The sequence below is a fragment of the Calidris pugnax genome, unplaced genomic scaffold (assembly GCF_001431845.1).
Source record: "Calidris pugnax isolate Ruff unplaced genomic scaffold, ASM143184v1 scaffold18, whole genome shotgun sequence".
NCBI classification, from domain to species: domain Eukaryota; kingdom Metazoa; phylum Chordata; class Aves; order Charadriiformes; family Scolopacidae; genus Calidris; species Calidris pugnax.
Genome location: NW_015090812.1, coordinates 14,194,957 through 14,221,356, shown reverse-complemented (window position 1 = coordinate 14,221,356; position 26,400 = coordinate 14,194,957). Strand labels below are relative to the sequence as shown.

General features: G+C 43.3%; 1 protein-coding gene across 1 annotated transcript; it reads left to right on the top strand.

Annotated features, from left to right (window-relative positions):
- Positions 1 to 2,885: 2,885 nt before the first annotated feature.
- On the top strand, positions 2,886 to 26,199 carry LOC106886284 (vitellogenin-2-like). The gene is made up of 35 exons (XM_014939052.1): positions 2,886 to 2,931; positions 3,286 to 3,306; positions 3,495 to 3,646; positions 5,465 to 5,716; positions 5,866 to 6,027; positions 6,181 to 6,329; positions 6,778 to 6,928; positions 7,037 to 7,194; positions 7,277 to 7,442; positions 7,936 to 8,061; positions 9,101 to 9,319; positions 9,725 to 9,942; positions 10,064 to 10,161; positions 10,585 to 10,709; positions 11,367 to 11,468; positions 12,065 to 12,184; positions 12,282 to 12,471; positions 12,792 to 12,885; positions 13,653 to 13,838; positions 14,041 to 14,185; positions 14,927 to 15,155; positions 15,244 to 15,419; positions 15,679 to 15,999; positions 16,356 to 16,403; positions 16,565 to 16,651; positions 18,325 to 18,537; positions 18,634 to 18,776; positions 20,122 to 20,260; positions 20,936 to 21,075; positions 22,220 to 22,402; positions 23,712 to 23,803; positions 24,297 to 24,394; positions 24,473 to 24,632; positions 25,645 to 25,806; positions 25,967 to 26,199. The coding sequence occupies exons 1-35, from the start codon at positions 2,892 to 2,894 to the stop codon at positions 26,080 to 26,082; spliced, it is 5,181 nt and encodes a 1,726-aa protein (XP_014794538.1). The 5' UTR covers positions 2,886 to 2,891; the 3' UTR covers positions 26,083 to 26,199.
- Positions 26,200 to 26,400: the final 201 nt, after the last annotated feature.

Below are 26,400 nucleotides of genomic sequence, written 5' to 3'. Positions count from 1 at the left end.
GAAAGCACTTGACAACATTCTGTAAAAATTGTGTGGTTTGGCTTTCCCCAGCAGCTTCCATGGATGCATGTATGAGCTTTATAGTTTGGAAAGTTGATGTCCTTAGTACCAAAAAGAGTATGTTTGAAAGACAGGCATAAATATGCAGTTATATACAGTTTAAATGCTGTCATGGTACCTTGTGCTGCAATTTGATGGGGAGGTGTTGTGTTTGGGCACTACCCACCAGCAGCAGCAACAGCAAAGCAGTGAGCTGGTGGGTTTGCTGCTTGCCTGGAAGTCACACTCAGCAGTGATAGGAAGCACAGGCTTCCCAGGTAATCCCTGAGGCCAAATCCAGCAGAAGCCGGGGCTTTGCATGAACCCCAGGGCTGGGCTCCACAGCAGGCTCTGGCATGAGCTCCCAGCTCCGGTGGGGCCAGCCCCTGGGTTCCTCTCTTCTCAGCCTACCAAGCCCAGAACATGGGTTTGGAGATGACTCTACTCTTCCATCCTCCGTGCTCAGGTGCGAGGGCTGTCACGAGCTCAGCAGTAACGCCCCAGCAGGAGACCCACAGGTGAGCATCACCCAACCACCATGGCAGCCAGAGCACCTGGGAGACTGGGGGGGGTGTGGGCTGTGGATGTCCATCTCAAAAAGGGCTGCGGTGAGGCCTGAGCCAGCCCCTGTCCCTCTACCTCACTGCCATTGTGGAAAGAGCTGAGCACAGCTCAAAGGAAATGCTGTCCAGGGCAGGCCCTGGGCACAGCAAAGTTTTTCATCATCCTCATAGTTGTCTTATGATTTCTTATTTTCTTTCTCTTTTTAATTCAGGTTCCATCCTTTGGAGAAATATGAAGCATGAAAGGTCTGTGAGTGTGTGAGGGGACAGGCTGGGCATTGAAATTGTTCTTGACATATTGGAGGAATGATCTAGAAAATAAGAGGGTTCCGTTCTATAAAGAAACACCCAAAGGTGAAGTCCTCACCAACAGCTTTTGCCTTCGCCTGGAGCAGAAGTATGGATGATCCCACCCTATGGCAGCAGCACGGCTGGGGTGACCAGGGGTGCAACACTTGCTGCCCAAAGCAGTGGGCATGGGGGTGAGACTCTGCAAGCCTTTGGTTGGGGGTTTTTGGGAGACCCTGGTCTTACAGCTGGGCACAGCCCATAGAGTCCCCAGGGAGGACCATTATTTTGAGGAGTATTGCAGTTCGTGGTGTTTTAGCTGTACAGTGCTATAATTTTGAGACACTGAATATAAGCATTGCTGCATTTAACCTGTCATCACAGCAGTGCTTTTCTGCTTGCACTGCCACTGACCCCCATTCCTTGCTGCCCACAAGGTGGTTTATTGGTTGGTTTTGGTTTTTTTTTTTAATCTATGCAGCTGCATATAGTTATGCCATAATATATTTGCTTTTGAGCCTCAGTTACTAGTCACCATTAACTGAGTGACTCAAATCTTTTAGCTACATTTACCGTTTACCAAATCTCCAAAGACACAACACAACTCACTGGATTCGCTTTGCTATCATGTCCCATCAATTTTACAAGGGAAGAGGTGAAAACAAACAGGACCAAAATATAGTCCCAGTAAAAACACAGTGAAGTATTTCTCATGCTTCAAAATTCTTTTGGTTGTTGGTTTGTTGGTTTTTTTTTACACTAGAGATGCAATTTTTGATCTAGGAACAAAATCCATAGTTTGGCAGACATTATAAATTATATCCCACCTGCCAATTACAAAAAACATCAGCTAAAGAGCATGATGAAAACTAAACTGCCTTGGATAGGAGCTGCTGTTCTGTTGCTGAGAAACCGAATCCAGTCCCTTCCCACAGTGAGCTGGGCAGCAGCTTCGGTTCCCCACTCGTGGAGGAGAAGGTTGGTGGGCTGTGCAGCACCAACATGAATCCCTCAGTCCTGGGGCTGCCATAACCTTCCTTGTGCCTGTTGCTGACAGGAGCAGTGCAGGTGGCTCTGTCTGCTCCAGCTGAGCACAGCTCCACGTCCTGGCAGTGGGGGACCCAGGGACCAGGCCAAACCCTGGAACCAAGAGCAGCCTGAGGGACCTGTGGGGCTGCCTCCAAACTGTGGGTTGAAAACTGCCACCCCTTGTTGCATGATGTGAAATGGGTTTGGGTGAATCACACTTTGTAAACCTTTGTAAACCAAGAGGTTTGTAACACCCATCAGCCTCATCCATCTCACCTGGCGGGGGCAACCCACGCCCCTCCATGGCTAACCACGCTGGAGAAAGGGGCTGACGCGTTAGTCCTGTAAGAGAAGGCAGGTGAGGGGAGCATGACCATCAGCAGCATTTATCCATGGCATCTGTGACAAGGACGGGAGGTTTGTGTTACTGGGTGAAGTCCCTGACCCCAGAGAGCAGGGCTGTGGGTGACAGCCCGTTCCCGCTCGCAGCAGGGTGGGTATGGGCACGGTGTCACAGGAGGGCTGCCCCGGGGCTTTGCACAATCCTGCCGGGCACTATCAGTTAGATAAGCTGTGGGCATCGTGGTCAGGTCAGGATAACCTGGCAAAGTCAGCACAGACTGCAATAGCACCAGGTGCTGCCAGTGAATAAGGATAATAAGTAGTTTTTCTTGCAGGATAGATATTTTGGCTCTATCTATATTTTAGTTAGAGCCAAACTAACTGTATTTTAATACTTTTAAGCACTTAGTTCAAAAAGTACTTTTAGTGCATTCAGTTGGTAAGGTGAAAACAGAAGTAGTTGTGATGGTTTTGGCAATAATATCCCGTGCCTTGTCCCCAGCCCCCTCTCCCTCAAAGGGTTTGAGTGGTTGATAAAAAGTTGATAACTCAACAAAATTCACTGTGCCTGTTAATAATTCTTCTATAAAAGCCGCACAATTTCCCCTGCAGTCTTCAGTCGCTTTCAGCATGAGGGGACTCATCCTGGCTCTGGTGCTCACCCTTGTGGGTAAGTCAAAGCTTTACCAGCACAGCTGAGCTGTGATGGCCACTGTGATCCTGAGCAAACTGCATCTCCTTGGGGCTTGTCAGGGATATTTACAGCTCGGTGTGCTGAAGCCCTTGTACGGCTTTGACTGTAAGCTGTTAGATTTCTGTGCCTAAGCTTAGCAGCCGGGGAAGAGCCAAGCAAGCAGCAGCTAGAGAGTGGGGCTTGGTGTCCTGGGGGTTTGGGGTGCACCCGGGGAGCCCATTACTGGTTTTTTTGCCAACCTTTAGCACACTGAGTAAATGAATAATAAATGTAAAGTGCCTACAGACATGAAGGGGTTTCTGACACGTCCTTTTCTCTCCTCCCACGCAGGGGGCCAGAGGCAGGATCTCGGTAAGTGCGCTCCAGCCCCAGCCAGCGGCTCCCACGCTGCCCTCCCCTACGGCCATGCCGTGCCCGCTGCTCGCACCCAGTTTTTGGCAGTAGCAGCCTCACCCTTCTTTGCTGGGATCGCTCTTGTGAGTAACATCACAACAGTCATAGCAAAGGCAGTGTTTCTGTTACCTTTTCTTTTTCAATAGAGCCAGTTTTTCATACCGGCAAGACCTACCTGTATGGCTACGAGAGCTTCATCCTGCATGGGCTGCCCGACAGAGGCCTGGCGATGGCAGGGGTGAGGCTGACCTGCAAGCTGGAGATCAGCCATGTGTCTCAAAGCGACCACCTTCTCCAGGTAAACCCCCGTGGGCATGGGAACCCCCTCACTCGCCCCCATTATGCAGCTATAGACGTTCAGTTTATGCCCCCAGGCTTGTAAAATAAATGGCAGTAAAATGTAGAGCACACACACAGGCTTAGGACCTTTCCCAGTGCTAAGATGACGCCGTAAGCCCAATGTCAGACCAAGCAGCCTCGCTCAGGCAGTGATGATTTCCCCAGCATGGGCAGAGGGGCAGGGATGGTCACTGAGCTTTGCACCCCCTACCCCTGAGCTGTGCTAGGGGAGAGCCGATGGCACCACTGCAGTGTCTGCTGCTGGAGCCAAACTGCTTGGGTTTCGGGCAGTGAATTACAGAAGTGCCCTAGGCTTCCTTGCAGCCTGAACATCTGTGAGAGGGAGCCAGAACTGCTCCAGCTCTGCTGCTGTCTGTACCTGAGCCCCCTTGACTAAAGCTGCCTTAGGTTCACCTCCATGCGGAAATATGGCAGACAGCTGCTCTAAAGAAATGTCCTTAAGATAGTTTTGCTAAGGTGACACTAAGCTTGAGTATAAAAATGGGAATTCAAGCATGAAATGTCCATATTTTTCAAGTTGGTCGATAGCCTGAGAAAAGCTCAGTGCTTGAATTCAGGTATCACATGAGAAAGTCCCATCTGTCTCCTTTATCTTCCTTTTGATATTCTTCACATAGACATTAATTCAAATGTGAAGAATTCTAATGGTAATGCTTGTTCTTGGCATAATGATACCAGATCTGGAAGCAAAAAGATTAAACCAAACAGCTTAAAATACTGGCATGGAATGAAAGACCACAGAAAAGAGATCTAGGAGACACCATGTGGGGAGAAAGCTGTAAGAGGGCACTCAGCATTCATCCTAGGAGTTTACTTAATCTGTAATCCTGTGCATATATTACTGAAACAGTGTGAAGGAAAACTATTCTCAAACTTTACACACTGCGGCAATTGCAGGCTCTGTGTAACCTCGCTAGAGCTGCTATAAATTTAGCAATCGTAAACAGTAGCCTTGAGTAGGATTTAGTTTGAGAATATGTGCCCAGAGGCAAGCCACCCTTGCAAGATTGATTATCAATGCCTAAAATAGAACAGAACCCACACCATTTCCCTCTGTGCAGGAACATGTACTTTTACGTGCGAGGGTGGGAGGTGTGCGTGTATGTGTATGTAACTAGGTATGTATGTGCATGCAGGCACGCATTTCCCACTAGGTAGCAGTCAAGGACTTGTGTGCAAGCTTTACAGCTTGATAAGCTCAAAATGATGACAGCTGCTTCCAAAGAAAGAAACGTCAGCTCCTGCTGGGCCAACTCCTGTGCAAGGTCCCGTGGTCATCTCTGCTTCCCCATCAGCTGCGCCGCGGCTTTGGTGCTCTGGGATGTGCTGGATCTGGAGCAACAGCCAAAATAGCCCCCATGTGTTTAGGCAGGCAGCTCGAGCAATGGCTTGGCTGCCTTGCAGACTGAAGGTAGATGTCACTGGACATCTGGGGAAAACGGGAGAGTAACCTTTCTATACAGATTCCTGGCAGTCGGTGTTTCACTCACCCAGCAAGCTTCACCAGACTTGCTGAAGTTTTGAGTGCTGTTTGCACAATTTCACTTTTCTAGCAGAAATTCTTCATGGAAATTGCATTTTCAAAGATGCTAAATTTTTAGGCCCAGCACAGGAGTCCAAGGAGGAAAATGTTTCCTGTGGTGTTGGACAAATGACTTGTGTCCGGCCATGGATCAGAAGTGCTCAGCTTCCTTGTTATTGCACTACTTCAAACTGATGGTGAACAGGATGAATGTTTTCCTTATTTTGTTCACAGATCCGATCACCAAAGCTGGAGGAATTCAATGGTCTCTGGCCCACGGACCCCTTCACTCCATCTTCGAGACTCACAGACACCATTGCTGCATGCCTCAGCCAAGCCTTTAAGTTTGAATACACCGAGGGGAGGGTTGGAAGTATTTTTGCCCCTGAGGACTGTCCCATCCTGTGCACTAACCTAGTGAGAGGGATTCTGAACATGATGCAGATAACCATCAAAAAGTCACAAAATGTGTATGAACTACAGGAGGTTTGTTCTTTCCATGCTGATTTTACTTTTATCCTCATTTTACTGTTATGTAGTAACTCGCCTGTACACAGACTTCCCAGGCAATTTTCTTTGACCTATTTATTGCTGTTTCAGCTGGAAAGTTCATTGTGTTTAATCAATATTCACAGGCTGGGATTGAAGGCATCTGTCAAACCAGATATGTTATCCAGGACGACAGCAAGAATAACCGTGCCACCATTTCCAAAAGCAAGGACCTGACCAACTGCCAGGAGAAAGCGGTGAAGAACATGGGAATGGCGTACATCCGCCCCTGCCCCACCTGCCCCCTGGTACGAGCAGCACGGAGCCCCAGTGCCACGCTCGGGCACCAGCCACTGCTAAACACTCACCTATCACGCTGATGCTAGTAGGGATTTTGGCTCATCTGTGCTAATTAACTTCCACCTGTTCTTATTTCTGAGTGGGTCTCTTTGCACTTCTAGAAAGTCAGAAACATCAAGGGCACGGTGATGTTCACTTACAAGATGAAGTATGATGACAGTGGGGCTTTGATGACATCTGCTACATCCAAGCAGGTGTACCAGGTCTCTCCCTTCAATGAACCCAACGGGGCAGCAGTCATGGAGGCAAGGTAGGCACTGTGCATGTCCTTAGCATAGCTGTGATGATTATTAGAGACAGAAGGAGATGCCTAAAACATATTTACTGTTGATTTGAGAGTTAACAAGAAGCATCTGGCCTGTGGGCTGCAAAGGGCCAAGGCACTGTACATTCCTCAGGATGCCCTGCTAGGTACCATGTCCTGCCATTTGGGGTTTTCGCTGGACCAACAATCGGACCAGGACCTAACATCCTGAACCATTTGTCCAACCTCTCAGAGACTTTGGCAAACTCTTGCCAGTCCTGTGACATTTCCAGATAATCCTGAGCAATGCATAAACAGAGAAGTGCACAATCCGCTTGTGCTCAATGCAATGGTCCTGCTGGACATCCCTCAGTCTGCTCCAACCACTGCATGTGTCCTCTACACACACAATGTGGTTAAAGGCTACTGATGCATTTTCTTCTTTCCCTTGAAGACAAGAACTGTATTTGGTCGACGTTAAAAGGACTCCCATCAGTGCACCAAAAACTCAGCTGCAAAACCAGGGGAGTCTTCGTTACCATTTCTCAGGAGAGCTACTCCAGATGCCAATTCCTCTAATAAGGATTAGAAATCCAGATTTACAGGTATTAGAGGCTTACTTTTCATATTCTTTCATTATTTATAAGGTTAGCAGATTATCACATAATTATTTTAGACGTGGATGCTTCCAACTGTCTGTTTTTTTCCCACAGTTAACAGAAACACTGCGGGAATTAGTTCAGAATAACGAAGAAGCAGCCACCAAAGAAGCTTCAATCAAGTTCTTACGAATGGTCCAGCTTTTTCGTATAGTGACTCTTGACCAAATTGAGTCTTTGTGGGCGCAGTTTGCCAATGACCTTCCCTACAGGTAACTGTATTGCCTTCAGCCAGGATTGCCCATCAGAGGCATAGTGGGCAACAGGAATAATGATGACTCCTCTCCCTGGCAGGCACTGGTTCCTGAGTGCCATCTGTGCTGCTGGAGCTACTGACACATTCAGATTCCTGAAGCAAAAAATTCATGATGAGAAGCTGAACATCTGGGAAGCAGCTGCCACTCTCCCTCTCGCCTTCCATTTCGTTACACCCAACAAGCAAACCCTAGAAGTTGCCTCAGTGAGTACAGATCATTCTTCCTTCTGTTTCCCTCTCACTCCTTTTTGAAGGTGAATTCACAGCATTATAAATGAAAGATGTAACATATTTGCTTCTAAATTTGTAAAATGCAAGGTATTAACAAAAATGGGGAATTCTTTAGAAAATGTTTCCAAATACTTGTTGCCAAAATTTTTAGTGGCTTTGATATTTGCTATTACATCCCACAAATCCTAAGAAAATTGATATTGATTTCTTTTTGACAAAATAAAAATGAAAAAAAAAAATAGAACTCAAGAAATAATATCATATAACCAAAATCTAAGGTACATACAGTATAACTGGAGTGAGTCCATTTATTTTTATTGTAGCTGAATGACTAGCATTAGATTTAACTTCTGAAAATATTTAGGAAAAATCCAAAGAAATTCTATTATTTATTTTTCAAATGTAATTTCCACTAAATACCAGCTCTAGTTACTAGAAACATTAAAGACTGCTACTTTTTCTGCAGACTTTTCTGACCTGTCCGCAAATCCAGAAAGCACCAATGCTTCGAATAATTGTTTACCTGGCATATGGTAGCATGGTAAATAAATACTGTGCTCAGACTTCACTTTGTCCAAATGAACTTCTTCAGGTAGGTGGCTCTCATTTCTTATTCATAAGGGGTGAAGAAATTTGTAAAATGCCTCTAATTTAGCTCTCACAATGCTGGCAATTAGGTAACTCACTGTTTACATGCCTCACTCTTAGCTGTGATTGCCTGCAAAATTGCAAAGGGAGAAGGAAACACTGAGCTGATGCATTTGAAAAATCTGTTCTTAACAGTTCAGAATTTCAAATGTAAGTGGTAGAAGCCCATGGGGATAATGCATCCTGTAAACAACCTGAAACTGGGTTTAGGTATGACAAATTTCAGATTAAAGCAAAAGAATTATGATTCTTCTCTCTACTTTACATCAGGTAGCGTGTACTTAAAATCTATTAAAAAGGCACTAAAGTGTGAACATAAGCAAATCTGTATATATGTCATAGGTTAGGGCTTCCAAAGAGGCCCTGCTACATAATTACATATCACTGTCAGAAATATTCAGGACATTGTCCTCAACTATGCAGCTCTGGCCCCTTTCTCAGAAGGACCACAGCACTGAGATGGGCTGCTGATGCTTGATGTGTGTTTGAATCTTCCTAAAGAGTGAAACAAAGCCAAGCCACCAGAAGGGTAATTTGTCTCTTCAGAACAGCAAAACTGTTTAAGTAAACTTGCTAACACTAGAGGAAGTGAAAGATATGCAAGTGCAATCCTGCATCGGTGCAGACCCTGGGGGCTGCAGGCTGGCAGGGCTGCTGGAGGTGCCCCAGGGAACCACTGAACCCAGTGTCAGCTCGGGGCTGCTCTTGGTGCAGGCATCCACCTGGGATTATCTTCTACACTCGGCCTCCGGTGCAATTTAAAATCAATTACAACACGGCATAAGGAGAAAACCAAGTTTGCCTTTATGTTTGAGGTCTGGGATCCTGATAACGATGGTGATATTTTTCCTGGGAGAAAAATCTGAGCAGCTTTACTTGGGGCTCTGCCCTGAGTTGTTTTTCTTGCTATGGCAATGTATATTTTTCTGCATTATTACAAGATTGTTACCTGATAAGATGATCACAGTCTGTTGTGTTTTCAGCCACTCCACGACCTTGCTACTGAAGCCACCAGCAAAGGTGATGCCAAAGACATGGCCTTGGCCCTGAAAGCCATCGGCAATGCAGGAGAACCAGCCAGCATCAAACGCATCCTGAAGTTTTTGCCAACGTTTTCCCCGGCTGCAGCTTCATTACCAAACAGAATTCATGTTGATGCCGTGTTGGCCTTGAGGAAAATTGCCAGAAAAGACCCTGCAAAAGTAACTGAAATTCTTATTTAAAAAATGCCTTAGCGAGTATGATTTGCATTGACTTAGTGATTCAGGAATAATAAAGCCATCAGGTAGTGTTAGCAACTCCAGGCAGATTTCTCAGTTACTGGTCTTCCTCTTGTGCTGCAAATTCCTGACATCACCCTGTCCTTGTTGATGCCCTGGGAAAGAGGTTGCTTTGGTCACTGTAACACTGGGCCTATTACTAATGGCTGTTTCCTTCCAGGCCTGTTCACTGTGTGCCCAGCAATATCTTGATTTTCAGTGACAGGTCCCATGCTCAAGTCTCTGGTTTGGGTTTTGTTCTCCATTCGCCGCAGACCACGCATGTGTGGTTTCCACTTCTTGCTGCGAAGTTATGAGGTACTTACAGGTTGTATCTTCTTTCTCTAGGTAAGGGAGATCTCCCTCCAGGTCTTTATGGACAACACACTTGCTCCTAACGTCCGAATGGTGGCTTGTGTTGTCCTCTTTGAAACTAAGCCTGCTCTTCCAACTGTAACAGCTATGGCCAGCTCGATGCTGACGGAGCCCAGCTTACAAGTAGCCAGTTTCACGTACTCACACATGAAGGCTTTGGCAGTAAGCAGGATCCCACAGCTCTATAATCTGTAAGTAGAGGAAGAAGTACAGTATTTAGTAGCAAATGGTAATTATTTTTTTTCTTGCAGTTTTCTAAGAATTTGGTCACAGTTGCCTATCTTGATATGACTTTAACTCTCTATTACTCAGATCTGCTGCTTGCAACATTGCCATTAAACTACTGAGCCCCAGACTTGACAGGCTGAGCTACCGTTACAGCAAGGTCATGCATGTTGGTGATTATTCCTGTGAGTACCAGGTGCCCTCCTCACTGCTTCAGCTTGTATAGCCAAAGGCCTCTGTTTTGTTCTGTGATTTTCATCCAAAATCCAATCACAGGCTGTGAGATTAGGGCACTCTTGAAATAGAAAAAGCACAAGAGCCTTTCTAAGATGCAAAATGCCCTGAGGGTGTTCTACTGCTCTCTGGGTATCTGCTGGGGAAAGCAGTGCCTGCACATGGATTTAGGCGGACTCCTTCAGTCACTGTGGCTGTGTTGACTCTGCACTAGAACAAAGCCCTCCTCTTGAAGTTGAAACTTGAAGACCTGTGGGGCTGAATCCTGGCACAACCCCTTGTGATCTACTACAGCATGTACCTGAGGTGTCTTACATGCACCAGACACCTCAGACCCTAACCAAAATCTCTGCTGCTTTTTATTCCTGTGATAGTGGAGTATCAGGCTGGTGCCATTTGGAGGGTCTACCTAATGAACAGTCCCAACACCATGTTTCCATCTGACATAATCACAAAAGTAAGAGGATATTATGCAAATACTGCAACGGATATTATCGAGGTAAGTATTTAATTAAAACAGCTAGCCAGATCCAAGCAAGCTACAGATAGTATTATTTATTAAGCCATTTTGACTGTGATGTGCTGTTTAACTCCATCTCTGTCTGTGAAGGCAGACATGGAGGAGAAAATTTAGATAATGATTATGATTTTACTTGGGCTTCTTCTTTTATTCGGGCTTCTTGACACATACGTTCATCGATGGACGCATTCAGCATAGGCATGAAAATCCAGGAGAGCAGAGGAAAGCTTACGCAGCAGAACATTCATCTGCCTACCTAAAGTTGCATGGCATCTAGGGTATTTTGCATAAGTACAGGGAAATAGCATCTGAAATTAAATTTCAGCCAGCAGTGCAGCCAAGCAGCATGAAGCTCCATGTAACAGCATGCAAGCTTCTTGGGCAAGCTTTGCAGCCTGGGATGAGCTCTGCGCTGCCCTGAAATTATCCCTGCTGATTAATTCAAAGCTGGCTCAGCACGTCCTCAGCATCCGCAGCCATAGCCCGCAGTCATTTGCCAGGTAGATCTAGCCTTATAAGTGCAATGGCTTCAGTCGTATGTATTTAGAGCGGCCTCAGTGAGTGTGATACTAAATACAAAGGTTTTCCTGAGCTCTCTGGTACTTGGGCTGTGACACCTGACTCTGTTTCCTACAGGTGGCCCTCCGGTCACAAAGCCTGACCGAGCTTATCAGGAAGAAAAATATTCCCTTTGCTGAGTATGATACATACAAGACACTGAAGGAACTTGGTAAAACGGTATGTCTCAGTGGGCCCTTCTGACCTGCTTGCAATACACAGTTCCTGCCAGCACCAGGATTGCATCACCCACCCACCGAGCCATCCCTTCGATGTTTCAGTGAGAAAGGAGTTGGTCATCCTGTTTGATCATGGAAAGATGCACTTACATCGTATTTTCACTGTCAACAGATGCTAACTTTTCATTCAACATGTGTCAGCCCTTAATGTACAGTACAAAGGTGATGATGATACTGGTAGCCAAAATTCGTGTGTTTTAAAGTGCATGTTAAAACACAGTAAGTGGTTGCGCTTCTCTTTTAAAATGATTCTTGAATAAGAGTTTTGTCCATGAGTCCTTAGGTGTCACCTACTACTTAGAGCAGAGGAAATTATCAATTCCTCACCTCATCCCTTACATGGGAAAAATCCTGCTGAAGTCTCATGCAACATAAGAAAGTCCACATTGGTTCAGACCTGTAAGACAAGTATTAGTTTTTGGCTAAGGAGCCATGGTTAGAGTGCTTCAGATGGAATCTAGTCTTTGCTGATACATTACTGTCTTTGAAGTAACATCTACTGCTTTTCTTTCTTCCCACCTCTCCTTAACACTGCAGCTTCTGGGATGGAAAGAACTGCCTCTTGAAGACCCTCTGGTGTCTGCTTATGTCAAAATATTGGGCCAAGAGATCGCCTTTGTTGACATTGATAAAGAAGCCATTCAGCAGACCATGACGGTACTGACAAGGCTGGGTTTTTTTGTCTGTGATGCTGAATAATTTCCCTTTCTCGTCTTTTCTTATGTACTTACCCAACCTATTTCTCTGTTTTCAGAGTCTCACTGGATCCTCAAACTGGCAGGTGGTGGTGAAAAAAGCGTTGGAAGAGGTCCAGCGAGGCATTTCAGGCCAATGGACCCTGCCAGCGCTGGTGGCCGAGCTGCTGCACATTGTCCCCACAGTGGTTGGTGTGCCGCTGGAGCTCAGTCTGTGTGGCACCATGCTGGCCCAGGCTGCGGCCGACGGTGAGCTTGGGATGCCAAACCGAGCAGTTCAACAACTGTGGGTCTGAAATTAAATCTTTCCATAAACTTGAAAAATACTCTTGTAATGTGGAAACATCAGTGTTTAGCTACCTCCAAAGGGTTTGAGAAGTAATTAGTATGTTTCACCTTGGACATATTTGTATAACACTGGTTTAGAATAGCCATCCTTAAATTATCATGTAAAGTATTTAAAAATGTAAAAGCAGTGCCCACGTGTTAACTGCTATGCATATTGAAAACATTGTATCTCCAGCATTTATTGTTTCTCTGTTCATATAATTCCTATTTGTCTTTTGCAGTGCATACGCAGATGTCACCACCATTATCTGACAATTTTAGACCTTCACAGTTGTTGGAAACCAACATGGATATTCAAGCTGACATCAAGCCAAAGTAAAAATTACATGTATTTTCACATACATACACAAGCATTTATATTTATATTTGAAATAGATATGTGATCGCATGTTGTTATATAGGGGTCTTGTCCCAGATTTGGGATGGCTGTGTTAGTCCAGAGCAGTGAAGTTGTGAGAAAGCAATGCAATCACCTGATGCTTTATGTCCCTGCAAAAGTAGCAATGTGCACTGTACCCCACAGGATGCTGCACTGCTCTGCCGTTGCTAAAAATGCTCATGTTTGTATCTGTTCAGTGACTAAATACACTAAGCTGTGCTGATATATTTGCTTATGTATGAAAAGGTTTTTACAAGTTCAACATAGGATCGCATCACCACCACATACAAGCTGGGGGGATTTGAAGAGGTCAAGGGAAATGCTTCTGGATCAGCAAAAGCAAATGCAACAGTACTAATAACAATAATAGTAATAATTATCATAATAATAGCGATAATATTAATAAGCAACTAGACACAATCTTAAGGTAGAAGAGATTCTGGCATCAGCTTTTCCTCAAGCAATGTATCAGTAACAAAGCTGAGAGGGGGTCCATGTTAGCTTTGTTTATCAGATAAATCCCTTCGCCTTTTCTAGTGCTACTTCAGCTTTTTCTTTATCATGTTATATGATACATCTCTTTATCCATCAGTAGTGCCTCTTACAATAAAAAGAACAGCATGAAAATGCAATTTTGCATTTCAAAGTTAAATATGTGCATATTAATCTGTAATTATGCATGGTTTTATTTCCACTCTTTCAGGGCATATTTTCATATGACTGCAATGATGGGGATTAATACACAATACTTTCAGAGTGGTCTTGAATTTCATGCAGAGCTCAGTGCCAACACTACAATGAAATTTGATGCCAGGATAAATATGAAAGAGAAAAATCTGAAGCTTGAAACGCCTCCCTGCCGTCAGGAGGTTGAGCTCGCAGCTGTGAGGTACAGAAGAGCTTGTTCCATTTTACTTGTTATGTGTTACTGATTGTGAGATCCCTGTTATAAAATCATGAACATATAATTCTTTGCTAGGCTCTGCTGTACCTTGGCAGCCACATAAAGCTTAGTATTGTCTTTTTTTGCACCAGTGAAGACAGGTAAGCAAAATCAGATGCTATTTCTGTGCCATTTATCACCTCCACAGGAGTGAAGTTTATGCTATTTCAAGGAACATGGAAAAAGTAGATTCCGAAAAGAAATCCCACCTTGTCCCTGAAGGAGAAGTACCAAGTATCTCCAACCAGCCATTTCAGCCATCAGAAAGACCTTCAAGACCCGGCAGCTGGAAGGTGAGGAGGCCTCTCACTGTATTGCAGACAGGTAGAGAGCAGACTGCTCCTCAGAGGGTTGAGCACCGCCAAGACAACAGCTGGCTAATCAGGTCACAAACACAGAAACTGTGATATCCAACAGGTGCCTGACATGTCCCAAACCAAGCCTAATGTAAGTCCCAATGGGTTCAAGAGTCTGCTCACTCTCACACGTAGGGAGGGTTGCTTTGACAGCATGCCTTCCTGCTTCTTTACAGTCTCAGAGAGGGTGTGTGAAAGTCCTTTGTACAATATCCTTTTTTTTTTTCCAAGCCAGAACAATGTGGAAAAGATGGCTCTTGGGCAGGATACACATTTTTCTTCCCAAATCCTGAGGTAACCCCTGCAGTCGATTGCAGAAGCCCATTCTCTTATGTGCTCTCCGGCTTCTGAGGATGGTGTGGGAAGGGTAGGTTGACTTGCAAGAGGAGGGCTAGTAGCCCAAAACTGATGCAGAGAAATAGCCCCTCCAAAGAGTCCTGCAGGTTCTCATTGGAAAATGTGTTTTAAACCACTGCCTGAGAGCAGGAGAGCTCGCAGGAGAGCACTTCGGAGGAAACCCCACTGCCTTCCAGTGCTTGGATCTCTAATTTTAAGCAGTGCTTTCTTACTTAGGCAGGACTGTCATCATTCTCTTCATTAATAGGAAGAAAGATTTTAGAAGCTGTGACAATTTCTTGTGGAAAATATCTTCATTTGCCATATTTTTGTTTAATGCAGCAAAGCAATATTCCTAGTGTCATATCCAAAGGATACCAGCACAGTTCAGAAGAGGCACATCACCAGAGAGTAGGAGGAAGATTTTATGCACGCATCTTCTGTAGAAAATTTGAGAGTTTGGGATGTTCTGCTTGTCTCAGCCTAAAGTCACGAAATCCTGCTTTCTTAAGAAAAGCCTATCTGCACAAATTAGTTGGAGAACTTGAAGCTAAAATAGTTTTGAAGCCAGGTAAAGTCATAACAACAAGCTTTTCTGTCAATCTCTGTGAATACTGCTCAAGCAGCACAACCCTGGAATGTAAGTATCTTGACTTCAGTTCACACAGATGCTGAAATTGACAAAATACAGCTGGAGATTCAGGCAGGATCCAAAGCAGCTTCCAAAATAACTGACGTAGCAAGCTCAGGGTCTAAGGAAGAGGATGAGCCATCTCTGTACGAGAACATACAAGCTAAGCTGAAGAAGATTCTAGGCATTGAAAATGTATTCAAGGTAAGAAACTTTGAGCATCAGAGAAGAAATATTTTCCTATGAACTAAGCCAGGGGTTTCCAGTGTGGAAAACTGGCATGGGAAAACAAGGGTTTTGGCTGGGAGAAATGGGTCTCAGTGAGTTCTGGTGCAGCTTCTGCAGTGAGTGGGGCCAGGAAATTTTATTTTCTTGAAAGACTGTGCTGGACAGCTTGCCTGACACCCAGAGCAATGTTACAGAATAAGCTACAAATTCATAATGCTTTGAACTGTTTTTGGAGGTTGCAAATAAAACACGACACCGTAAGAAACGGATTCACACAGAAGACAAGACTGTAGTTACAGACCTCTGGGCAGTGCCCAGTGCAACCCCCCTCTCCAGTTCATCCTCCTCTTCCACTGCTTCCTCTGCTGATGGCAAAGACCCTGGAACTGAACACAAGAAAGACAAAATAAGGCAATCTGGGAAGCAGGCTGGCAGCAGCAAGAGCAGCAGCAGGAGCAGCAGTGTCAGCTCCGCTAGCAGTAAAATCTGCAGCAGCAGTGAAGAGCACTCTGGAGACAGGCACTGCAGTGGGGACAGTGAATATTCCAACTCACAGGTAATTCTCCTAGGCTGAACCTTTTTATATTTCTTGTAGTGAATATTTTTGTACATCAGGAAATTGTGCCCATAGAGCTTGGGCCAAAGAAAAAGTCTGTTGAGGGTGATTGTTCGCTGCAGGATGGATGAGGTAGCCACCCAGCAAAGCTTTCTCCCCTTTTTAACCTCTCTGGTTCTCTGAAGCATTTCAGTTCAGAAGTTTCACATTTCAGAATATTTCAGTTTAAAATATTTTAAAAAGATAATTTTATTTTGCCTTTTTTCCATTCTCAATGCCGAACTTTTTAATGCATTTGTCAAAAGTTAGTTCCTTATCTTCTCTTAGATTTTCTTACACACTACTTGTTTTCACAGGCAAATCTACCTGTTTACCAGCTTTGGTTCAAGCCAGCAGATGAACAGGTACATTTACTCCTTATACTGTGAGCAGGGCCTACAACTGCTCTCACCAGCTTTTCTGCAATTAGAGCTTAGTTCTCTGAGAATAAAAATATGATAAATTAATTCTCTAACAACTTCCAATGGTAAATAACTTGCTTCAAGGTGATTCTGTGTTTTTGCAGGACCCAGGAAGGGAAGTCCTGAACAGCAGCATCAGCTCCTCCTCTTCTTCAGCTGGTGATGAAGGTATCTCTAGAGCCATGTCTCAGGTGAGTGTCTTAATCTACAAGAAATAAAAACATTCACTTTGATTTCCAGTTATTGTATGTCTACAACAGAATAGGGAAAATAAGGTGATTTAGCACATTAGGCAATATAGAGAAAGAAAATGAATGGTTCCCTGTTGTATAAAGGTGAGCACATTGGATAGCTATTGAATGTTTTTTTAAGATTCACTAGTACTGTAATTAGTGCTTTGCTACTGTAATTAATGAAACTGGAATGTATTGCTGTATATGTTGAAATTCATGTTACTCAGTAAATAATTCACTATAAAAATGAGAACTTTACAAGTGCTGACCTGCTTGAACAGAAACTGGTTTCAGGTATATTTTTCATTGCATAGCTCTCTGTAAAAGTTCAGGACTCGACTCTGTCACTCTTCTGTTCATTAGGTCTTCACTGCCAAGTACCTCTGTTCATTTTAGCAGGACCTTACAAGGCATTTGACAAGACCTTGGTTTTCCAGTAATGCTCCAACTTTGAGAGCAATCCAGGTGTTTATTCAGGAACAACTGTATGGTCCACAATTAATGGTACCTGGTCCTTCTCTAAGAGCTATTGTTGATGGAATCTGAAGCAGATTTCATCAAAGGAAAATTTCACACATTTCAGACAATGACCTGCATGCCTACAAAACAGTAAACCTTACCTTGCTGAGGCACCCCCTCTGCACCAGCAGCTCTCAGCTGTTAGTGCAAGCAGCTTGTGGAAAAAAGGCAACCAGATCTATCTTCTCCCCAACCCATTTCCATGTAACTTGAATTCACCTCTCCTGTCCATCTTTTCATCACATTACTACTTTCATAGAATCACATGGGGTTGGAAGGGACCTCTGGAGATCATCTAGTCCAACCCCCCAGCTTTCCTGAACTCTTCCCAGTCTACCCCAATGCTCTCAGCACATACACCTTCCTCCTCAGTCACAGCCTTGCTCTTCCCCCATTTTCCCCTAAGCCTTCACCACCTCTGTCTTGCCTAATCCTTCTGTGGGTCTCTGTCACTCGGACCTGGCAACACAGGGAGGACCTGCTGCCCCACGGCTCATCCCACCTGCAGCTCTTCCCTGGCCAGGTGGGATCTCCAGCCCCACAGCTCGGGTAGGGCCGTCACAGCCCGAGCAGATGCTGGTGCCGGGCACAAGGCTCTGACTTTGATCAGGGCCATGTGTGGTTCCTCGTGCAAGTACCACACTTTGGACTGCACTGAACAGATCCCTCTCTCAACACAAATTATCAGTTTTAAACAGGAGGCTAAATGAATTTTATCCGAAAGACTATTAACTAAACTATGGGTTGGTAAGGAAGCAGTGCTGAACTGGGTAATAATGGTTCTTTATACAGTAAGGTCCTACTCTATACTTCCTTTTGTTAGACTGAAATTACTTTACAAAGATTCCCAACGCTACTGTTTTATCCGCACAGGTCACAAGAGGTGTCCCTTGAAAGACTGTGGCAATGCTGCATAGGAATCGAATAGATCAAGCCATGATCTATGATGTTGTCCTATACTTTACATAAAAAGACTTTTTGAGTGAAACTTTTCGAGTGAAACTTTTCCTTTATAAATGCTTTTTTTTCTATGGTTTTAATATAGCAATTTCAATGTTTTTTTTTTTTTTTTTTAATGTCTTTGGTCTCTATTTCCTCTCTGCTGACTTAAGCCTAAATTCCTGGGAGACAGCAAGCCACCAGTACTGGCTGCAGTCCTTCGTGCCATCCACAGAGACGGGCAGCCGACGGGCTTACAGCTCGTGCTGTACACGGACACACAGCCCAGGAGATCCAGGACACAGCTGTTTGTTTCAAGCATCGCAGGATCAAGTAGATGGAAACTCTGTGCTGATGCTTCGGTAATAAATTCCCATAAAGTATTGGTAAGTTTAAAATAATGATCAGCTCACGTACTTGAAATAGAACGATCTGACTGTGTTTTATTCAAAAATAAAAATATATATATTCCTCTCTACTAGGGTTATCTTAAATGGGGTAAAGATTGCCAGGACTACCAGATTGCTACTCAGATTGCAACAGGGCAATTTGCTGCTTATCCAGCTATGCAGATGAAGCTGGAGTGGCCAAAAGTACCTTCAATAGTCCGAACAACTGCAAGATGGTGAGATTTTACTTTAGTTTTTGGAAGTACCTGTGTCAATGCTCCAGATAATTAAAGATTCGGTTCTGCAATTTCCGGGCTGGAAAAATTCCCCTTAGTCGATATGATATTATAAAATTAGATTACACATGTCTGTTTTTTCTGTGTATTCCCTCCCTCAAAGCATAGTGCATTGCAGTTTGGGGGAAAACCTCTTGAAACAAAGGGGATGATGGGACTTACCTAATTGTAGACTTTTAATTTAAAGTGCATTAGTTAGGAAACTGGTCTCCTGATGCTTCCTAATCGATGGAGGCTCAGAGCAGAATCCTCAACTTGGTTCTCTGAAGGAGTCTGTCTCTTACTGACTGTACAGGAAGAGCAATTTCCTAACGTAGGCACCTTATCTCCAGCTTGGGAAGAAGGTGATACAAACACTTCCTTTATAAGGCTTATTGCACACTAAACAACAAATGCTGTGTGACAGTGTAAGAAAACTGCAACTGCTGGATTCATTTCACATATGTGTCTATCCATATACATACAGTATCTATCGTATTCATTCATTCATTGCATTCATACATGCATTTGCCCACAGTAACAGAGAGATCCATATCAAAGCCTAATCTTTTTTCATAGTGCTTTCAAAATACTGACAAATGCAACAACTCAGTTACATAAATATGCATGCAACACAAGTGTGCATGTTAAAGGGATAAAGGTGATTTGGTTAACAGATGTCTACTGAAGAGGATAATTTTTTTATAAGAGATTGAATTACCTGAAGTGTTGTTATCTGCCCTTATTATAGGGGATGAATCCATCCAATTGCCTATCCTGGAGCAAAGCCATAGAACTCAGCTTTGTTCTGCTCTGAGACTATGACTTTTTTTAAAGGAATATTTTCTGTATTTCTCTGTTTGAGTTCCAAGACTGTAATGGAATCTCATCACAGAGATCCTTCTGTCAACCCACTGTCAATTTTAGCGGATGAAGGATCCTTGCTAAAAGTTACCACCGCAGGACCGACACATTAATAGGAGGTCATCTGTTTCTTAGCATTTTAGTACTTCAGTTTTTATGTAACCAGGCCCACTTTTTAACTCTGAATGTGTCTAGAACAAGCTGACTCTGCTTTTCTTCTCATATCACTCTGCCATCCAGTCTCCTGAAGACTGTTTCACCCATTCAAAGTTAAAATCTGCCTGCCTCTTCTCCCGTACACAACAACACGTATTACCAAACCCTGGTATGAACTGTCTCTAACACAGAATGCATATTGTTTTATGGGGCTATTTTGATCTGAAAAAATGATAACCTTTTTTTTTCAAAGATGGATCGTTTTAATCACTTACTTCTTTTCCAGGTTATACTCATTTCTTCCAGGAGCTGCGTATGTACTTGGATATTCCCAAAGGCAACAGCGCAGTCCCTCTCACCAGGCAACCTTGGTTATGGCTTTGACATCTCCAAGAACCTGTGATGTGGTCCTCAAGCTACCTGAGGTAACTATTGCCACTGTCTTTTATCCTGGAGCATTCAGTACTTACGAAATCAAAGGTTAACAGCTTTTTTTTATCCACTGGTTCAGGTTTGGGTTTTTTTTTTTATTTTATTGAACTATAAAGAAGTTCTCATCACAAGGACATTATACTCTTACAGTTGGTTCCATAAGAATCAGGTTAAAAAGCAACCATCATGGTTGACAGCACGTTAACAATAACTTATTAAATACACCACTCCTCCCCAAATCTTCAGGAAGACGGTAGATACTCCTGTGTCTTGCAAAAGATAATAAAACCAGGCTGTAGAGAGGCATGGTAGCCAAAGAGCAGGCCTCAACATATAGGCAAGGAGATGGTGTGTATCTCGGGTAAGGAAACTGTTCAAACTGTGAACAGATGTGACGTACAACTCTCTCAAAAGATGCAGATTGGTGAATATCACACTTCATTTATAGCATTGCTATTCTATAGACTGAACATGTGTCAAACTGTAGAGGTAGAGCTATTTGATGCTGTAGACAGAGGATGTGACCTATTTTTAGCTCTGACCTAAATCTAGATTCTAATTTAGATTCAGTCAGTACAGTGCTCTTTGAACACTACAGGAAAATGCCATCTCATCTCTACACTGTATTTTGCATTTACATTCATGTTTGTTTTCTGACTGATTTTCAGCTCACAATTTACGACAGAGCCATCAGGCTTCCCCTGCCATTCCCTTCGAGTCCAGGTACACCGATTTCAGCACTACCGTCCCCTGAACGGAATATCTTTTCCCAAGCAACACTTTCAGTCATTGAAAACCTTAAAGGTCAGCAATTAACTACCTGCACAAGCATTGATTGACTTTGCAGATTTTGTAAATATGATTTGTACTTTTGACATAACTTGAAATTATTTTACATTCACTTAAAAAAGCCACTTGGACTTCAGATAGAAATAAACCCATCTGTAAGAAAATTGTGAGGCTGCAAAGATGTAAAGAAAAGGAAACTTACATTAGTAAGAGTAAATATTCACTTCCATGCCAAACAGTGATTCCAAATGCATCCATTCCCAAATGCATCTTTTTCAGCTTCACTGCAGAGAGTGCTTGTGAAGAAAAAATCATTAGCAGACTTATGAATGGGACATCTAAGTTACCTTAGATTTGGGGTGCTCTGCTTGATTATCACTGTTATGTAGAAGCTGAAACAGCTTCAAAAGTATTCCCATTAACTTCACCTCCTGCACTCGAAGGGATTATTATTCATTAATCCTGTATTAAGAGCTAATCATATTATATTACTTATGGTAAATTTTAAGTCAAAAAGCTTTATGTAATCCTGGGATAAGGAGTCACAGTTACACTTTGCTTGAAACCAGTGGGTTAATATCATACCCATGCATATTTCTTTAGTAAACACCAACACTAGTCTGTATTAATTAAAATTGCTGTAAAATAATTTCTAATCAGAGATAGTAGGATTTCCAACAAAATACCATTACAGTGAAAAAGGAAGAAGTTTCCTCTAGTGTTGCTATTTTTCCACCTCATCTTCTATTTCTAATCCTGTTTATGACTCAATAATCATAGCAGCATTTTAGTAAATTTCCTCTAGTACTAATGATATGTGAATTGTTAACACCATTTGAAAAATCCTTTGGACTACAACAAAGTTACAAAAGCCAAAAGGTGACAGAGAGTTTCACCAGCACCAGCCACGAGCAGAATTTATCTCAAACAATGATTTAATCATGAGTGGGTTGCACCCCTGTCTGGGGACCGGCAAAGCGTTGCTCTCATGTTATCACAATCCAGTATTTCATCTGAAGGAATAATTTTGCTTTTACATGGGAATAAGTAAAACCAGAAAATGCTGTTGGTTTTTTTTTTTTTTAAATTACAAATAGAATAACTGTCTTATATAAAGTATAAAAGGCATGTTTTTGACTGATTTTTTTTTTTTTTCCCGCTCGTTGTTCAGTTTTCCAAAATACAATCACAACCTTCAATGGAGTTGAATTTAACTATTCAATGCCTACAAATTGCTACCATGTCTTGGTGCAGGACTGTAGTCCAGAACTGAAATTCCTGGTGATGATGAAAAGACTTGAAGAGTCTGATGACATTATAGCAGTAAATGTCAGACTCGCCAGCCAGTAAGTGATTGCAAACATAATGACAAATAGATGTCAAGGTGAATATGCTATAAATGTGAAGACCAGACTGTTAGGGCAGATCGGTACTAGCATAAGACTCACGCAAAAGTTAATGATGTCAATGGAAAGATTTCTAAGAATGTCACTGGGATTTGGGACTTTAAAATTGCTTCTGAAATATATCTGAGGTTCACAGTAACTTAAAGTCTTTACTTCCCAAAATTCTTCATTAATTTGTTAGCATTTAACCATCTCATTTCAGTTCTTAGTAATTAGGTACACACATAAACTATAAATCCAAAAGGGGCTATTGTAATCATTTAGTCTGGCCTCCTACACTAAGCTAATAATTAGAACTAATTACCAGCCACAATCATCTCAGCAGAGATGTTGAGAAGTGGACATAGCTAAAAAGGGAATTACCTATCCCAGATTAGAGGCACTCTCTGATGTCGCCCCTTAGTTGGTGCACAATGTTCTAATCTATTTGAAATTAATTTAAGACACTCTTTGTTTCATCTTGGAGCAATCACCTCTGCCATCACAGGTCCTTCTTTAAAAGTATAGTCTGATACTCTAAATTGTATGGGATTATGCATACCAAAATCATTGTAGGGAGTATTCTTCAAAGCACATAAATAGGCTTTGATCTGTAAGGTTTCATTACAAGTAATTACTTATTTCTGAAAATTGTGTGCCTAACTGTGCCATAATGTTAAAGAAACAAGAGAGAAACTAGTATTCCCTGCACCTGTTTTGTGGAAGAACAGAAGGATGCTTGTTTTACAGACTCTATCTTTTGTGATAAAGACATTCCTTGTCAGTGTATCATTCCTGATCGTTTCACACAACTGTATGATGTGCTTTTGATGTGCTCGAGCTTCATATTTCTTCATTAGAGCAAACACTGCTCTGAAGAAAATACTACAATACACAGACTATTCAGACTGTAAGAGAACTGCCGGAGGGAATCCAATCTCCCTTTGAAATGTAAAGCACCTTCAATTTATGCAAACGTAATAGCAATTACATTGTTCTGCAGCAAGGGTCCCTGTAGCCTGGTGTCCTCCTGCCTGTACTGTGGCCACAAGTAGACATGCAGAGAGGAGTAAAGCCAGGGAAAGGTGTACTGTGACCACTCCTGGCACACTTTCCTGGGTGCTCTCAGTCCTCCTCCCAAAGGCTTGCAGGTCATTCATGCCAGAATAATATGAGCATCCTGCAGTGTTGGTTCTGCCAGGACTAGAAATAGTGAGCTGAGGAGGGTGAAGGAGAAGCATTTGTTTATACTCATTTCCTTTACTTCAAGTGAGGTTGACATGTATGTTTCCAATGGACTCATCCAGCTGAAGATTAATGGTGTTCAAGCCCCAACAGATGTTCCATACACATCTAATTCTGGTAAGAGAGCCATCTTTATATTTTGTTTAATCTTTTCTGATTGTTTGAAGATGGAGAGGACGTGATCCTGCAAACACCTCTCAAGATAAAGATCGCCCTAATTTGAGAAACAATGAGTTGATTTTAACATAACTTCATGCTAGCTTTCATAGGGGATGGCAAGAAAGATGAGCAAAGAAAGATGCTGCTCACGTGTATTTTTGCACAAACCAAATAATGCAGGGCTGTGGTACCCTGTGCTGATCACAGAGACTCACAGAACACGCTTCAAGATGTCCCCTGGCCATGGCCACCCTCGTCACAGGGCTTTGGCTTGTTCTAGGGCAGAGACAAGATCAGGGAATGGTCTTTCTCATTTCTCCCATCTATTTCAAGTGATCTCAAGTACATTATAGCCTGCAGTAAGTCCCGAGGAATTTAACAACTGGTTCAGGCTGGACTCTAAACAATACTTTCCTTTTAAAATAAATGCCTTTTTGCTTTTCTTTTGCAGATGCAAGCATGCTGATCAGCAAGGAAAAGGAAGGCCTGGCACTAAAAGCCCCGGATTATGGCATAGATAAACTATATTATGATGGGTCTAGACTTGAGGTATCTTTAAATTATTTTCAGAGGTTTTCTTTTTAGAAGGGAAACATTTAACTGCATCTTTTTTTTATCTCCACAAAGATTCAGGTTGCTTTCTGGATGGCTGGAAAAACATGTGGTATTTGCGGAAAATACGATGCTGAGAGGGAAAGGGAATATCAAATGCCCAGTGGATATTTAGCTAAAGATGCAGTGAGTTTTGGTCAGTCCTGGATCATCGCAGAAGACCCCTGTGCTGGAGGTACTAAGATCCTAACATATATGAATGTTGTTGCCTTTGACTAATTAATTAGTCACATGAATAGATGTTTTATATTAACTGCAGCACAATCATCTTATTTTTCACTATTTTTGTGATTAGTGGCCATAGACTAAAGAAAAAAAAATTGTTTTTTCTGAGTTTGGTAGTTTACTGCAAGTTTTGATTTTGTTGCACTTTTATATCAACTTCTTATGCTCTATGTAGTTACCTGAAGTTTGTGTCTTCCAGATAAAATTATAAACTTAAAACTCCCTAACATGCTAAGTTAGTATGATAAGTAGTTTGACTGATGACAATTGACATTTTATGTCATTCTTAATAGTTTCGCTTTTTTTTTCATTCTGTTATTTCCAGGCTTTTACTTTCCCAGAAAATAAAATTAAATTAAAATCTAGCCCTGGCTATTGAACTAGAGAACAAACTTTGAGGTGGGAAATACCTGTTTTAATTTCCGGTAACATTAGGGTGCACCGCATTTTGTGTGGAACCCAACATTTTGGGCAAATGGTGACATTTTTGGAATATATTCTTAGATTAAGTTTCCCTGGAGTGACTGACCCATGAAAGCCTGGATTGCAGAGGATTAAGGCCTAAACTATGTAGCCATGGCAAGGCGGGCGTGATGCTAGACACAGTGCAGAATTGGATATACAGATGTCTAAGAGCCACTACTGCCCCAAAATGAAGTCTGGGTATGGTTGAGTGTCAGCTGACCCAAGTTTTTCTATGCACCTTTTTGGATTTGGACACCTGTGTCCTACCTAGATCCTATTTGGCAAGCCTCTGTCCTTGGGACTGTGCTCCACATGCCCCATTCTTTCACAGCCTGAGCCACTGACAGAACCCAACTCACTTCAACCAATTTAGTTTCAGGTAGCTTGTGTCACTTGGTACATCCACTGGTCTTCCTTGTTGCTAATTCTACAAATTAAGTCCAAAAAGTTATTTATGTAAATCACGTAGGTGCTTTAACAGAATTCATGTTTTACAGCTTGTAAGCTGCAGCGTAAATTCGTCAAAATTGAGAAGCCAGTTGCGTTTGAGAAGGCGGCAGCAAAATGCTTCTCCGTGGAGCCAGTCCTACAGTGCCTGGAAGGCTGTTCAGCCACCAGGACCGTTCCCGTCTCCGTGGGCTTCCACTGTGTGCCACTGGGTGAGCGTGTAGAACGGGTGATCGTGCACAACACAACCCCTGCGTCCCACACCCGTCCTGTGATAACCCGTGAGGCTGACCACACCAGTAACGCCATACCCCCGTGTATGGAAACCCCCTCACACCACCTCTGCTTTCCTCTTTTTCTCCCTATTTGCAGACTCCGCTCTCGACCTGGAAGGCCAGACCAGGCTAGGCCAGAAGTCCGAGGACGTCGTGAGCAGGGTTTCTGCCCACACGGCGTGTTCCTGTCACCAGCAGCCGTGCCCGGCCTGATGCCCTGCGTCCAGCCTCCCCTCGCTCCTGGCCCTCACCACCAGCCCGCGCGCAGGGCTGGCCCGGGCACCCCGGACGAGGCCCCGTCCCCTCAGGAGAGCCTTTTCCTCCGGTTATTTTGAGATCTTGAAAATAATTCTGGACACTTTTCGCCGGGTTTCGGTCTCTGAATAAACCGTTGCTCTGTCAAAGCGGCCACTCGAGATCCTTTCTCCCCGAACGAGCGGTTCCCTGCAGGCGGGCCGCCCCCCTGCCGGCCCTGTTCCGCCCGCCGCCGCACTACCGTCACGGCTCCGGCCCGGCCCTCAGGCCGGGAGG